This window comes from Poecilia latipinna, unplaced genomic scaffold (assembly GCF_001443285.1).
Source record: "Poecilia latipinna isolate Pla-1442-1.1 unplaced genomic scaffold, P_latipinna-1.0 Scaffold538, whole genome shotgun sequence".
NCBI classification, from domain to species: domain Eukaryota; kingdom Metazoa; phylum Chordata; class Actinopteri; order Cyprinodontiformes; family Poeciliidae; genus Poecilia; species Poecilia latipinna.
This window is the reverse complement of record NW_015113154.1, coordinates 243,290-259,324: the sequence shown is the minus strand read 5'-3', so window position 1 is coordinate 259,324 and position 16,035 is coordinate 243,290. Positions and strand designations below refer to the sequence as shown.

At 40.5% G+C, this 16,035-nt stretch overlaps 1 protein-coding gene across 2 annotated transcripts; it reads left to right on the top strand.

The window, feature by feature from the left end:
• The first annotated feature begins 191 nt into the window (after positions 1-191).
• eif4ba (eukaryotic translation initiation factor 4Ba) lies at positions 192-14,509 on the top strand. 2 transcript variants are annotated; one of them, XM_015041108.1, is made up of 15 exons: positions 192-289; positions 2,637-2,777; positions 4,431-4,636; positions 5,601-5,717; positions 5,836-5,890; positions 6,632-6,778; positions 7,364-7,519; positions 7,652-7,813; positions 7,910-8,171; positions 8,879-8,967; positions 9,400-9,658; positions 9,784-9,821; positions 11,248-11,377; positions 11,876-11,942; positions 14,044-14,509. In XM_015041108.1, the coding sequence occupies exons 1-15, from the start codon at positions 277-279 to the stop codon at positions 14,119-14,121; spliced, it is 1,920 nt and encodes a 639-aa protein (XP_014896594.1). In that variant the 5' UTR covers positions 192-276; the 3' UTR covers positions 14,122-14,509. The 2 variants fall into 2 exon arrangements, with proteins under 2 accessions (XP_014896594.1, XP_014896592.1); XM_015041106.1 differs by lacking the exon at positions 192-289 and adding an exon at positions 775-826.
• The last annotated feature ends 1,526 nt before the right edge of the window (positions 14,510-16,035 follow it).

Here is a 16,035-nt window from a genome sequence, read left to right as displayed (position 1 = left end):
ATTCATTCCGCAGGAGTTATCCTTGAAGTTTTTTGTAAATGATTAAGACACAAAGGTGTGGATGATGAAAATTCACATTAAATGAAAATAAACAGTCAACAATTAGGATTTACAGATGGATTTAGGCACAAAACTGAATAGAAAGCCATGGCGGAGCAGATATGGGTCAGGGAGTAAACATGGGAGGAGGCACGGGCCCGTGATCTGCGATGCGCGCTCCCGATAATAAACCTCTGACGCTTTCATCCGGGAACTACAACGAATTGCTTCTCCAACATGGCGGCGTCAGGTGAGGTTTATGTGGGTGAACGATACGAGTCGTTTAGAGGGAATTCCACCGGGTTATATCTCCGGACAGTCTGAGACATAAAGTAAAATTATTGTTATTTGTCTCTTTAGCGGTTCATCTCATTGTCCTGTTCCTATGAACTCGTTTATGGGTTGTTTTAGCACGCTAAAGGCGAAGCCGAATGAACGAAGCAACGACTTGTAATCTGAAATGCCTCGGCCTACAAGTAAAAACGCTCTTTATTTAGGGAATGTAGCCTCGGTGTTTTGGTGCCTAGGTTTATTTACTGTAACGTTTACAGGCGATGCGTTGGTAAATGTTGCTAACTGTGTTCGGAGCTGGCACATTGTAAGTCAGCGGCGGAGCTCGCCTTGGCGCTACGGGCAAACAAGCGTCGGGCGCAGGCGCGTTTTGTGGAGGAGGGGTTGGGCCGAGGACTCCGGGCCGCCTGGAGAGTCTCTCCCACGTGTGCGGCGCCGCTCCCTGGTACTTCGTTTCTGATGAAACGAGACAGCTGGACCTGTTGGGTCGCATCCCGTATGTACTGCAGGTCATCTCCTCCAACTTTGAGCTGTCTTCTCCCAGTCGGCCGAGTCTGGAACCGCTGATGGCGCACTTGGATCCTGCCGCTGCGACGTCGCACTAGGCCCTAAAACCTAGCCAGCTAAGCAGGGATACTTCCCCCCCTCCCCTCCCGCACCCTCCGTCAGTAGCCCTTTGCTGACTAAGCCCGCAAAGACATAGAGACAAAAGCGATAATGAAGGCAACAACTTGTGTGCTTATACTTCCCAGTAACTACACACATAAAACATTTTTTTTTGTAATGCTAAAAAAAAAAACGTCATGCCAAATGAAGTCTTGGGTCACGACAAAAATGTTGCTGCTAGTATATACACGTGGACAAACAACGAGAGCTTCTTAGTTAGGCATGCTTATCTCTAATTAAATTGGAAAGCGTTTTAAATACTTTTTTCCCCTCTGATGTTGTTTTGGTGTGTTTCTGACACCTGGGAGTTTCAGAGTTATTCTCTCTTTTCAAACCAAAACAAGTCAAACCTGCTTTATGAGCTGTGTGAAGCCCCCCCTGAGGATCTAGTGGCCCCTGGTTGGCATTCTGACTGGAGTCCTCCCTAATGGGCAAAAAGAACATCTAAATTCATTATTTTAGCATATGCTTTAAAATGTACCGTTCTTTCCTTGTGCTGAAAGATGAGTAGTACGTTTTTTTTTTGCTTTTTCCCCCTTGCAACTTAAACGGGTAACTTATTATGGGAGTTTTTTTCAGTTGCACTAATGTTTGGCTTTGCAACAAACCCTGTAATGCATGAACCAATAGAGGTAAATATTAGAAGTCAAGCACCCTGAGGTTAGTTTGTGTTTGTACATCGTTCAACTCTTCAGTGTGATCAGGCTAATCTGGTTGATACTGATTCCATTTTACTTCTAGGCCTGCCATGGGGTTACAGTTAATTTTCCCTTCTAATGATTATAACACACTAAAGTTAAAATACTACAAGTTTTTAATAGAGGTGGTAGTTTAGAATGCTGCAGAAAACCTACTAGGAAGAAGGATTGTTTGAAGATTGTTTGTTGTACATGAGCCCCTTAAGCTGACTTTTTAGCTTTAAGCATTTATTGAATGTGAAGAAAGCATTTAAATGCAACAGTATTTCATGTAATAATTTGGAAAAACTTGACAGATGTCAATCTCTGGTCGATTAGTTTATTTTGAGCTGACATTGCAAATAACTGAGAAAAATTCAACCAGAAATATTTTTGGTGATTTTTTTTTTCTTTGTGTAATACAGCAGTACCAATGCAGGTCAATCAAAAATACACATAAAGAAGTTTAATGAAGAGCAACTCAGTCATAATTGAGTTTATTCTTTTAGTTAACCAAATGCTTTTTTAGTCATGTCACAATAAATCAATGTATTAATCCATAAATTGAAACAAGCTCAACTTTCATTTGCATGATTTTTTGTTGTTGTTTTTTTTCTCCTCTCTTTCTTTCTGATAAGGTTTTCAGTCTGGTGCTTTGGTCTCAACTATGTCTTTTTTTTTTTTCTTCAAAGGACAATTTTGGTTCCTTAGACTTTATAATTAATTTTACTTGTCGTTTCTGTTATCTTGTTTACTTTGGATATTTTAAATGTCTTCCAGTTCCAGTGTTAAATGTTCATTAGAATTTAAAGTTTATTGATCTTTGCGAATGTGTTCCTGCGATATTATGCCATTACAATTATATTTCTTGAAAATTGTCTCATCATTTAACTTCTGGGGCAATTTACAGTCCAGCAAAATTTGTAATCGTGACAGGCCTGTCTCTGTACTCCTTTCCTCCAGCTAAGAAGAAGAATAAGAAGGGAAAGACCCTCACTCTGAATGACTTCCTGGCAGAAGACGGCGGAGGCGGTACTCCTGCTCCCAGCTACCCGCCCAAGTCCACGAGCTGGGCCGATGAGACTGACGACCTGGATGGAGATGGTGAGCCAATAATTTATGTATTTAAAATAAAAACCAAAATACATCAGTGGATGGAGTGCAGGCTTAAATGTACACATACTAAATGTAGACATTTCAGGGTTTCCTCCAGAAAACTTGCTAAGCCCGGTGGTAGGGGCGCTAAGTATTTCTATTCTTGGGTAAATATTGTTGGGGGTGCAAATTTGAAGCATTTATTTTATTAAGTTTTCTTGTTTTTCTAAATTGTATTGTTTTGTTTAATAATCTCTGCCCTAGCTGCAGTCCTCTGATTTGCTGGTTATTTGTCAAAGCGAATGCAGTATTTGGAGCGAATACTCTGACTGGATGAAAGGGACGTGCTCCCTCTTGTGCCCAGTTCAATGCGTCAACTAGAAACTTAGCTTTAGCTTGTGGGGGTGGGGGCGGCAAGTAAAGCCTGGTGGTCTGCCAGCTTATCCTCTCAGGGATTGAAATCAAGCAGCGATGCTAGTTTTGCTAGGTCCTAGCTCTGTTGACAATGTTATGAATAATTAAAAACAACACTATTTCTAGAGAATTTAACTTCATTCTTGATTATTTTGATACTTTGCAGTAGTTGTGCATGTTATGTTTGTCTGAGCATTGATTTTTGCACTTTTCCCATGAATATGAACTACAACAGGAAACGTGCGATATACTGTATATAACAATTCTGGCAGGATGACTTTCATGTTGAGGAAATGATTAACATTGGTATTAATTTAAGTCACTAATATATTTTATTTTTTTCACAACAAATGGGACCATTGTTTAAAAGTGGTATCTCTGTTACTTATGTTATCTCGTGTAAAACATGTCTGGATAGAAAGGCCTTTTCTGCTGGGTCTCAAAACACACAACAGGATTGGGGGGGGGGAACTTGTCAGCATTTTAGTTGTGTGGTGTTTTTACCCCCAGCTTGTGAGTTTGAATGTATCTGCTAAAATTATTTTTTCCCCCTTCTGGTTAATGTTTGCTCACCTGTCAGCTGACAATGTAATTACCTCTGACAGCCATATGCAGAATGAAGAGGGGCGATGATTGAATGATATTCAAATCTTTTGGTTTCAACCACGGCTAACGTCTAGTAGGGGAAATCCAGAAGAGAACATGAATGCTTTATGACGCAATAAAACATTTTAATTGTTAAGCTGTACCTGTTTCTGTACTATTTGCAGAAGTGCTAAAATAAAAGGTTGGATTGAACTCTGAGTAAAGATGCTTGTCAGTATTTTTCGCTGATGCCTTTTGTTTGGCTTTAGTTATCATGCAGTTGTATCTGGGCTTTTTCTGTGTTTTAATAATAAACTTATAAGTGATAGTTTGACTCAGATTTAATAAACGGTTTGCTACTCAGGAATAAAGTATTTTTTTTACAAAGTGGTGAATTAAAGTCGTGAGTGGCTTAATGAGGAGCACATAAAACTGCTTTCACTTTAAATTGTGAATCTTGGAAATAATCACTAAGCATGATTTAGGTTTGTCTTGGCTTGTTATTAATACTTAATTTTTTTCTAATGTCATTGCATTGCTTTACATTTTTTCTCTTAAGCTCAATTTTATTTAACACAAGAAATGCAAGTATAAAAAAATAGCATTGATTAGAAATATGTTTTAATCTTTTTTGCAAAATGTATCCCAATTGAATCACTTTAGTTGCCACATCTTGGCACACCGAGGAGGATACGTACCGGGCCCCACCCATTGACCGGTCCATCCTGCCCACGGCTCCTCGCTCGGCACGTGAGCCCAACATCGAACGCTCCAGGCTGCCTCGCAGCCCACCGTACACCGCCTTCCTGGGAAACCTGCCCTACGACGTCACAGAGGACTCGATAAAAGACTTCTTTCGTGGCTTGGCGGTAAGTACAGCTTACACAGCGGACCAACATTCAGTTAAAACAATTTACTTGCATAAGAGGTGTTGTGTTTGATATGGCAAAAATATGTCATGATTTTTACAAGATAATTACGATTTCTGTTCATAAAACCGTGGTTATTGATTTTAATAAAAGGTGTATAACGCTGAAAGAATACTGAAGAGATTCATTTGTGCAAGTTTATGTTGTAACGAACACAACAGGCATCTAATGCATTTTTTTGTTGCTTCTTTTGATTATTGTGGCTTTTTGCTTTTAGAAACCCCCCACTAAATTTAATTTGTCTGAAAATTATAATATTAGACCAGTAAAAGCAATTTGTAAAACCAAAGTGTTGTCACAGTGCAGACTGATGACTTCACGGTTGCTCAGCAGGTTGTCATGGTCACCCTCCACAGGGAGGGAAGGCTACAAAAGGTTGTTGCTAAAGAAGTTCAGGATGCTGAATCCAAGTATATTAATAGGAAGTTGAGTGGAAGGGAAACGTGGTAGAAAAAGATACACAAGCAACGATAACAACCAAAACTGTACAGTACCGGAACAGTTTTCACTAGGCAGACATGTTTGTGTTAAACATCCTTTTTTGTTGGTTATATGCAATATTCTAACTTTCTTCGAATAACAATTTCTGGCTTCAAACTTAAGTTTGATATTAAAAATGTTTGTGTAATAAGTCATTTTTTATTGTGTAAACATTTATTACCTGTATTAGTTCCCGTGTTCTTAGTCTGTTAACTTGTTTGTAGTTGATTGAGCCATTTTGTCATTAATAATAGTCTTAATGTTTTTGTTCTCTGAATGTTTCTTTATCCAAGAAATGACAACAGAAACTTCTAATTTTAGCTACTAAATTTTCTGAGCTTTTTTGGGGGGTTTCTTTTTGCTTAGCTTAATTTTGTGAAGTTTTGGCTCCTTTTAATGATTTGTTTTTTCTTCGTTGTTTCAGATCAGCGCAGTACGTCTGCCTCGAGAGCCCAGTAATCCAGAGAGGCTGAAAGGTTTTGGATATGCTGAATTTGATGACCTGGAGTCCCTTCTGAGGGCCCTCAGTCTGAGTGAAGAGGTGAGATGAACAGCTTCAGAAACTGTTTATTAGTTTGATTATTGTGATTATATGTGAGATTTCTCAGCCACAAAACTAAATCTTGTTGTGCTTCTTTGTTCACCATTCATATTTCCAGAACCTGGGGAACCGAAGGATTCGTGTCGATATTGCAGACCAGTCAAACGATAAAGGTTGGTTTGTTAATTCTTTGGTGGACATTTTTTCAAACCGTAATTCCCAAATCAAGTAATTTAAATTGATTTTTACTAACAGTTTGTTATGCAATATTTAATCAATCATTCAAATTTCATTTGTATAGCACATTTCAGCAGCAAGGCATTTCAAAGTGCTTTACATAATTAAAATATTTACACTCCTCTCATCCATGTGATGCTACTATTCATATTTAAAACCTTCGCACATTTGGAAATGGCTGCGATAAATGTAATGAGTCCGTATTTTACATTTCAAGATGAGAGTAAAGAATTAGACGAGAATTAGACTGAAATCAAATTTTATTCCAGTCTTTAATCCAGTCGACAGCTTGACATCAGGAAGATGTTGACCAACAGTACCAACTGAGTTTTGTTAGCAAAGGCGATGATGTTCCCTAGGAGCAGGAGCTCATCCATTTACATTTTTTTTACTAGAAACGGTGCATCCTGAATGTATTCACAGTGATGCGCTGTACCTAGTAAGAAAACAAAAATGGATAAGCTTGATGTTCTTACTCCTAGTGAACTGAAGTGTGCACCATGCAAATCCAATGCAAATGCAAACTGCCAACTGATTCGAGCATCTTTTTTTTTCTGTTGAGTTTTAATCATGTTATACACCCTAATACAGGATTTTAAACTTAGCAGATACATTGTTACAATAATTTGACACGGTAAATGTCAATCTTAACACAAGATACTTTCTTTACTTTCCAGAAAGAGACGGTGGATCCATGGGAGGCAGAGACAGGGGTGGACGGATGGCAGACATGGGTCCCGACAAGACGGACAGCGACTGGAGAGCCAGGCCCAGTGCGGACAACGATGATGGACCTCCAAGGAGGGATGATGCTTTTGGAGAAAGTAAGTCAAAGTTTCCAGTTATCCCTCTTCTAGATGTTCCCTGCAAATTATTTTGTGGATATGTGATAATGGCATAAAGCACTTTATATGATAAATCACAAATGTGATTAGATTTCATAAATGATTAAATCAGTTTGTTCATTTCAGTTGCATAGGAGCCTCAAGCAGCTTTTCTGCAGTAAATGCTCATTTGTTGTTTTTATTGGGAGCAGAGGTGATGTCAGAATGTGCCATTTGAAAAACATTACAGGGTTTAAACATTTCAGTCATACATGTTTGTTGCAGCAGACCGTACAATTTTTGAGAAAGTTAGAGACCGACATAATCACACAGTGTAAACCCAACTGGGTGAGAGGACGTGAGGTGGAAGAGCTACAGGTCTGTGGTAAAACTTTAACATCTCAACACCTAAACAGTGTTGTTCCATGATTTAGATGTGTGGGACAACACACACCTAAATAGTGTGTACTCGTTGTCTGGCCAGTGTAATACTCGTTAAGTGGGAAATGATCAGTTTTCAGTCCTCAGCTGGTTTTGTTGCTGCATCTGCATCAAAAAAACGTTTTTCTCTTCATCCCATCACAGGATCACGGGACCGGTATGAGTCGGACCGTTACAGAGAGGGGTCACGACGGGACGATCGCTATGATGGAGGAAGAGACCGCTATCGTGATCGCTATGACGACAGAGACCGCAGGGACCGCTATGACGACAGGGACCGCAGAGACTATGATAGAGGAGGTGAGTTTTTCCAGAGTTGGGTTGGTTTTTGGTTTAGCGTTTTTCTTTTTGGTGCTGGTGTTTTGAGAAGCTCTTTCCTGTTTACAGCAGGATGCCCTAACTTCTGCCTCTGTCTTCATGTCATCCTTTTAGGCTTCGACTCCCGTGGTGGAGGAGGTCGTCGTGCCTTTGGAAGCAGCTTCCGTCGAGATTATGAAGATGGTCGAGGTAGCAATGATCGTTACGGCGACAAGGATCGTTATGGCGACCGGGATGACCGGTACGATAGACGAGATGACAGGCGCGAGGAGAGAGGTGAGGTTACCTAAATGAGTCTTGAGTTCATTTTTCTTCAAAAAGCAAAAGAAAAATGTTTGGAAGAGCTGTACTGACCTCGTTTTCACCCCCCAGCTCCTCAGCAAAGACCTAAGTTAAACCTGAAACCCCGCAGCGTACCGAAAGAGGAGGAGGGTAACAGCAGCGGGGGCACATCTCCGGCTGTCCCTCCGAGCTCTGGAGGCAGGTCCTCATCCATATTCGGTGGGGCAAAACCAGTTGATACGGCAGCCAAGGAGAGGGAGGTGGAAGAGAGGCTGAAAAAAGAAGAGGAGAGGCTGCAAAGACAACTGGAGGTGGACAAAAGCCGAGTACCTGAAAGGAAGATGAGAGACAGGTAACACCTGCGAGTGTGCAGTTCAAATATAAGCAACCATTTAAGGAAAAAACAATCCAAATGTATTACGTTTACTTCAATTTCAGTTCAAAACTGTTTTTTTTTTTTCTTACGCATTACACATCAAGCATCATATTGAAGGTCAATTTTATACATTTCAGTGCAGTTTATTGTGTACGGAAACCAAGCTGATTGCATTGAATGACTGACTTTATAGAAATCTGGCATTGCGTTAGATGAAAATGGAACCAAACTCTCTCCTTTTAAGAGGAAGCAACCTCCAGCAGAACATACAGGCTCGGTGCAACTATCTGCCGTGGCCGACGGAGCGCTGAGAGTACAAAACATGCGCACACAAGAAGCCCAGAGGCACTGCTCCAGGAGTACTTTCTAAGTTTAAGAAAAAGTGTTGATGGGAGCAGAAGCTCTTCATCGAGAACAAAAGCAATGTTAAACAGATGAGCTTTGAGGCAGATGTAAAATTGATGGGCTGAATCTGCATAAAAACTCTAAGCAACAGCTCCTTCGATTGCTGTGTTTACGACAGAGAACTTCTTCTAGAAATAAAACGGGACGCAACAGCTCAGTTTGTTGAGGCGATTGTTTGCATCACTTTTTATAAGCTCAATTTTAAAGCCCAAGTTGAAGTACAGCCATGTTCTTTTTACTGTTTGTTTGGTAACAGAAACGGTGTTTCTTGTTTTCAGGGACCCCAGCTGGCGCAACGAGGAAACTCAGTCTGAGCGATCTCGCACAGAAAGCGAGTCTTCGCAGCCAGGAAGCACCTCTGGGAGAGGTGAGATATTTCTGCTCTACATCTCGACGGCAGAGCCTGCTGCTAAAAATACAGCTGGAAGAGTATATTGTCTTTCCTTTCATACAGTGCCTTAGAAAAATATGTAAAGCTCCACAGCTTTCATTTGATCAGCACAGGGTAGCGCGTTTTGGTTTTCATGTATAATTTCTTCACAATGTGCTCTACTTTTGTGTGTCTGTCAGATTAAATTCCAATAAAGTAAGTTCACATTTGTGGTTTTATTGTTACAAAATATGAAATAATGCCTTTTCCAGAGGTACGTCTACTTTTTCAAGGCGTTTTAAGTTAAATTTGTTGCTCAGTTTTCAACAGAGAGAGCTTTACATGCATTCTTCCTGGTATAAAAAGCTCTCCTTTGTCCCATTTAGTAACATTTTTCGGAGTTCTTCTAACAGAACTTTCATCTGGCAGGGTCGAGGTGTCTAGATGGCGAGCGCGCCGGGGAGAATGAGGTTTTCTCTGGGAGAGAAGGCAACTCCTCCCCCGGTTCCTCGCCGCGGCCGACCTCCACCGGCTCCTCAAAGGAGCCGCTGAAAGTGATGCCGGCCCCTCCTCCCAAGGAGAACGCTTGGGCCAAAAGAAGTGCTGTGAGCACAGGCTCCAACGAGGGAGAAGGTCGGCCCCCGGTCTCTCCCGTCTCTCCGAGCGGCTCGGCTCCCCCAAAGTTCAGGTGAGGACTGTTAAACGGCCACGGCTAACATTGAGATGCCCAGGAAAGACAGGATTTTAAGTCGCTCGTCTGAAGTCGTTTTGTTTTTTTAAAGGTATCTCTTGTTGCTCTTTGTTTTGCTGCAGCTCACCAAGTTCTGGAGATGAAAGAGGGTCTGGAAAAGGTGAGGTTTGCCAGTGAGTGCTGAACACAAACTCCACATGCAAGAACACCAGTCTGCAGGTGGCTGTGTAGTAGAAACCCATTAACAGACATGGTAATTCAGCCATGTTCGTGGAGCCACAGAATCGCTCTAATTACTGCTACATTTTAGAGGATTTTGAGGTTCTTGTTACCCTTTGAGTTTTAAGGCAAACTTTGCATCATTGTAACAGGGATAAAAAATGATTCCTATTTACTGAAGGTTACAAACAATTTGCAAAAATCTAATTTGAAGCACTTTTCTGTTCAACATTTATTTGTTAGCACAAAGTTCCTTCACTGTTCGTATTCTGCCAAAGGCATCATCACACCATGTGGAAAACACCAGTCTTTCTTCAGTCTGTAAGAAAACAGGCTGCTGTTTTCTTACAGCAGTCTGTAAGAAAAGGTTTTCAGGATTTCTTTTATTTTAGATAAATACAAATGGTAAATATTTTAGCCATATCTGTACCTTAACGTACTCGTAAATCCCACTGGTACCATCACAAAACTCATAATTACAAAACTGCAACTTGACAAATCAATTGTTTACTGTACGTTGACATTGATTCTATAAAACGCAGCGATATCACAGTGTTGCATCAAAATGTTATCGCTTTTATTTAAGCTGTAGTGCAACAGTTATTCTGACCACTACGAAATAATACATCAATCATTACAGATATGTTAATGTTGTCTGCAGGGCTGCGCAATAAATGTCAACAAAACACCGGCCGTTGGAGGCAAGCGAACCAAACCTGCTGAAGAGTCGATTCTGTGCATCTCTGTAGAAAAACTGGTCTCAGTAAAAACAGGAAACTGTTTGGTGCCATTTGGGTTTCGACTGTTGTAATCTGGTATTTAAGTTAGTAACGATGAGCAGAGAAAGGACAAAAACACCTTTGCTAAAATCATGACTGTTCTCCAGATAAGTTCACTGCTTCATAACTTGTTCACTTCTACACGCAATCCTCTTTACACTGTCACCTTTTTATTTTTTGAGGCATTTAAAACGATTTGTTTGGTTTTCTGTCCATTTCTTTGAAGAAAATGGGTTGTCTCAGTGCTTTCAGAGTTTTTGCTGCCACTCATTAAGGTAGAACTGTTGCAGCGACAGAAAGGGCTGATGACTAAAAATGAAAAGTAAATGGCTACTGCAGTGTCAACAGCCAAAACATTTTCCAGATAACACGTTTACTGCTTTTTTTTCTTTTTTTTTTTTTTTTTTTGCTGTTGTATTGCTATAGAAACAGTTTTTATGTTGATTAAATTTAGTTCTCATTTGGTGCATTTAGGTTCCATTTGTAACAGAGCTTTTTTTTAAATTTATTTATTTTTTTGTTGTTGTGTTGTCTACTGTACAAACACTACAATCAGGCCCTCACTCAGTGTCTGTCATCTTTTTGAAGATGAGAACAAGGCTGATGGTGTGCGTCGGGACCGAGGGGCCCCACGGACACGAGGGGGGCCTGCAGGGCCTGGAGCTGGGCGGGGCCGAGGAGAGGTGCCCAACAAAGACAGAAAAAAGGAGGCAGACAGGTCAGCCACAAAATAAGAATAAATAGTTTTCCAAAGCTCCTAATGAGACTGAGAACAGTTCCTGGGCATCTGTAAAGACTGGCCTTCTCTGTTACTGTTTCTATCAGATCTTTTCCCCTCATGTTGTACAACATGCAAATGCCATGATGTCCAGCTTTCACACACACACACAAAAAATCATTGGCTGCACCAAGTCATTTAGGACAAAGTTGACATCAGAGCAAAAGAAAGAACTCGGCGTAATTCAGAATTGGCTTTTTCTCAGTATTCTGACCTGTTTTATGTATATCTCAGCAGTAGAGTAGTTGATCAACTTCAGTGTTTATGTATGTAGCATACATCATTATCACCTAGACATTCTAACATGGTGGACTAAGCAAAGTGCCAGTCAGTTTGCTGGTTTTCAGAGATTGTACCTGTGTGGGTTTTTATCGACCAGCGCCCAGCATTAACTCACTGGTGTTTGTTTTAAACGTTTTTGCTTCATTCTGATTGTAGAAAGGACAACAAAAGAGACTCCAGACCTCCTCCAGAGCCAAAGAAATACGAGGAAACCCCAACCCCCGTAAGTCGCTACCATTTGCTAATGCATACGTTTTCATAATTTGTGTGCATGTTATGCGTACATATTTGGCATGTTGTGAAATGTCACACTTCACAACATTTAAACAAAGACCAAAATTAAAAATCTATAACATGATCTAGATACTATTATTTAAAATGAAATGACAATAAATGTTGCAACTTGTGCTGTTACAGTTTTAATAATGTTTAACATTTAATATTGGTTATTTAGGTAAAGAATTAATATTTATGATCGACTCTTGATAAATTAAGTAGATTTGACATGTTTTTTTTCAGAGAACAGTACACCTTTTTTTCCCCATGTTCTTAATAAAATAGCACAAGTTTAACAAACTGATACCAGATGGTTAATCTAACTATAGGAACAATATTGGAAACATTTAGCAGCCTAGAAACGGTAACGTCTGCAAAACTGTGGCATGCATTTATAATGACTGGCCATTTCTCATTCCTTAAGCCTACTTCACACGGCAAGATTTTTTTGTCCGGATTTCCCCGATCGACCAATCTTAGGACGCCCTGATTGTCGGGACGACTCTTTAAGATAATATTAGCCAATCATCCTGCCATGTGTGTGTATCAAGACTGAAGGACACTGGGACCGCTCCGATCTAAAATCAGGGATATTCAACATGTTGGGTCGGCCCTATATTGCAGCATGTGTGGTGCCCCCCAACTTCGAACGAGAGCGCAGCCTGTTGAATGTGACAGGTAGCCAATCAGAAAGCGCGATCATGTAAGCACAGAAGGGAATCCCAAACAAAGAACAGCCTAGCCAAATGCATGCAAATATTTTATAACCTCAAAATAACAAAAAATTTAAAATTATATCATTAACAGGTGAAGCTAAATGAAACGGCAGAAAACAGTGTAACAAGAGTTGACAACGAAAAAACCCCCCAACTTGCCTCCATATCATAATGCCACAAAAACAGCCGCTGCTCAGGCCGTCTCTGCTTCGTCAAACGCCTTTTTGTAACGTTTTTAATTGGAGAACTTCACAAACTGTTGCCATCGTCTCTAAATCGTCTGCCATGTTTGTTCTCTCTAAATTCACATATGGTATGGCAGGACTTTACTGGATTTTTTTTGTCTGGAATCTGAATATTGACGAGTGAAATCTGTGAGTGTGTGGCGTGTTGCTCCTGCCACACACTCACAGATTATGATAGAACCTGGTGTGGTGATAAAAAAAAATCTTAGGTATGCGTGTGGTCTCTCAATGTTTAAAAATTGGTCGACAATTTTAAAATCCTGCCATGTGAACGAGGCATTTTTCAAGTAAAGGTCCATCTCAAATCACAATATCAGGATAAACTACAAAAAGGTCAAATCTAAAGGAAGCTGACTGCTCAGACGGCTGAATGAAAGAGGAAAAAGGAGCAGATAACCACAGCTGTTAGAGGAGTCTGAGGCAAAGTCCACTCAAGTGTTTTGGGAGATTGATGAGATGTGGACTCCACCTGGAGTCTGTGCTTCAGAAACAACCACACACACACACTCATCCAGGACATCTCCTGTGTTAAAATACAACATTACACCTATCCCAGGTGGTAGTAACGAGCTTAACCACTACAAACTGGAGTAATAGTGAAGCAAGTTTGACGCAGTACAAAACAAAGATGGAGGCTTTCAGCAGCCTGTCTAGAGGAAACTAGATGCTATAAATGATCATTATAATTGACTGAATCTGAGTTTCACTTTGAGTCGACTTATAGAAATAAACTGTTACTGTTCTAATTTACTGAGATGTAGCCGTTTGTTTCTGTTTACAGTAAACACATTAGTTATGTCATTCTCTTTAAAGAAATGTATGCATTTTTCAGGTTCTTGTAGTTTATAGAATTAATCTAATCACCTTCTACTGTATTTAGAACAATAACCTGTTCTGTATAGCTCTCCTCTCAACCCTTGGCTAGGCCTTTTAAATATTTGAAGCTAGAAACACAAAATGTTAGTAAAACCAAACAAAGCTTAAAGTGGGGAAAAAAAATCACCTTGAAATGGATATAAAATAATCACTACAGACAAAAAGAAAAAAACTTGATGTTTTTTTTTTTCTTTTTCTTTACTTTCTTCAGAAGTTCAGCTCAGCCAGCAAATACGCCGCTTTGCTAATGGACGGAGAACAAGGAGACGACACCGAGGACGCCGAGTAGATGAGGCCTGATGGCGCGTCAAGAGGAGAAAGTGACAAACTCCAGAGAAAAAGAAAAAGAAAAAAAAAAAGAATCTCACATAGTCTATAAAAACAAAATCTTCTCACATGGAAGTGGCTCTCAGGGGAGGGGGCCACTACCTCCCTGCACCCCCCTCCCCTTTTCCTCCCTCTCCCTTGTTTTTCCTGCAACAATCCTGTCCTTCACCTTCAATCCACCCAACCATCCATCCATCCCTTCTCTCCCTGCCCCACCCTCAGGACTTTTCAGGTTCTAGAGGAAAACAGTCACCTACTGGACTTGTTTTAAATGGAAAAAGCTGACACATGGAAAAGTGATGGCAAACCTTGAATTAATTGTAATAAATAAATGGAAAAAGTGAGGAAAAAAAATGAATTTGTACATTTTTGGATTCCAGGTGTGCTGAGGTAGGATTTGATAAAAATGAGCCGTAGCTTACTAAGTGGAGCTTTTTTTTTTTTTTTTAAATGAGCAGTATTTAACTTGCATACTTCTTAGATAAATGCAGTTTCTTGCTCTTTGTATCTCCTGGTAAATGATTCGGTATTGGAAAACAAACTCGGCAAATTTATCGACGAACCCTGTCTTCCACTACTAACACTCAAGAATGTCGAGACTTTGGCTATTAATTTAACCCCCACTTACCCCTCTTCTGTCAATCATGTTCAACAAATTAGGGATTTTTAAATTGTTCTGAATCGCAGTATTAGCAGAAAGGACTAACAGACTGCGGCGCCTGTGCGTCAAGACCGAAAGAGAAGCGGCCGCCGCTCGATTCTCCCGGAGAATCCATCAAAGTGCCATTACTGTTTTTTTTCCACCAATCGCTGTACAGATGTTCCTGTGTTTCTACGCTTTTTGATGAAGTATCCGCATCAGTTAAATGCCCATAAAAGTTTGGTTTTCAGTCATGTGGAAGCGTCTCTGCAGCTGTCTGAGTCATTTACTCTTCCTGCATATATATCTCCACACTGATACCACGGGGGGATAAGGCTTGGCTTTACCAAAGTAGCGTTTGAGGATTTCCATGAAATGACAAGAGCTTGTCTTCCGGTTTGCAATAAATTGGAGTGATTATGTACTTTCCAATAGTATGTGGTCTTTTGCTTCACGCAGCTGCTGTCGCACCGTCTCCGCTCATTACAGCTGCTGCAGCAGATCGGGAGCATTTACTTTAATGTCATTCAGGCCCAGCAGATCATCCGTAAGCAGCAGCTTGCTGTGCACAACTCCAAATTGTGAAACTGGTGTTTGCAGAGTGGAGAATCGTTCCACATATGGAACAACAAAGTTATTTAGATGTCATTCCAAGTATTTAGGTGTTATTCTAACTGGTCTTCAGGTGTGGTCTGCAATGCAATTAGCTTCCTTTGTTTCTTCAGGCTCGGCACCCTGCTGAGAGTCGGACTCCTGGTGGCAGCTGCTGGGGCTTTTCACACACACACACACACACACACACAGAGTATGCATTCAAGATGGCCTGTGAGTTCTAGTTCTTTATGCAGTCGAGCTTTGTACAGGCCTTCTGGTACTAATGATTGAAAACGTGTTTTGTCTCGGGAATAAAGATGTGATTTAACCGATTGGCTTTTAAAAACTGCTGGAGTTTGGAAAGCAGTAACAATATTACTAGGTTTAAGTTGGGACTTTCAAGTTGAAATTTTAACATGCCGACTGTAAAAGGTGAAACTTCACCTTTAAAATCTTTGGATAAGTAAAAAGATGTTGATTGTTCAGCCAGTTTCTAACTACTCTTGGCATTTTGGTTGTAAATGAGAGAACCAAGCACCGAGCATTCCCTCAAACTTTGTTTTATTGGGCTTTGTCAGGAGGTGCAATTCAGAGAGAGCGGTAAAGATTGGGCTGCCCCCCCCCCCCCCCCCCCCCACAAAC

Bases quoted from the DNA above. Each gene is read 5' to 3' on its own strand.
- eif4ba (XM_015041106.1), top strand. From the start codon at position 790: ATGAAACGAGACAGCTGGACCTGTTGGGTCGCATCCC. The intron at 827-2,636 runs GTATGTACTGCA...CCTTTCCTCCAG, and splicing joins GACCTGTTGGGTCGCATCCC to CTAAGAAGAAGAATAAGAAG. The intron at 9,822-11,247 runs GTGAGGTTTGCC...ATCTTTTTGAAG, and splicing joins TGAAAGAGGGTCTGGAAAAG to ATGAGAACAAGGCTGATGGT.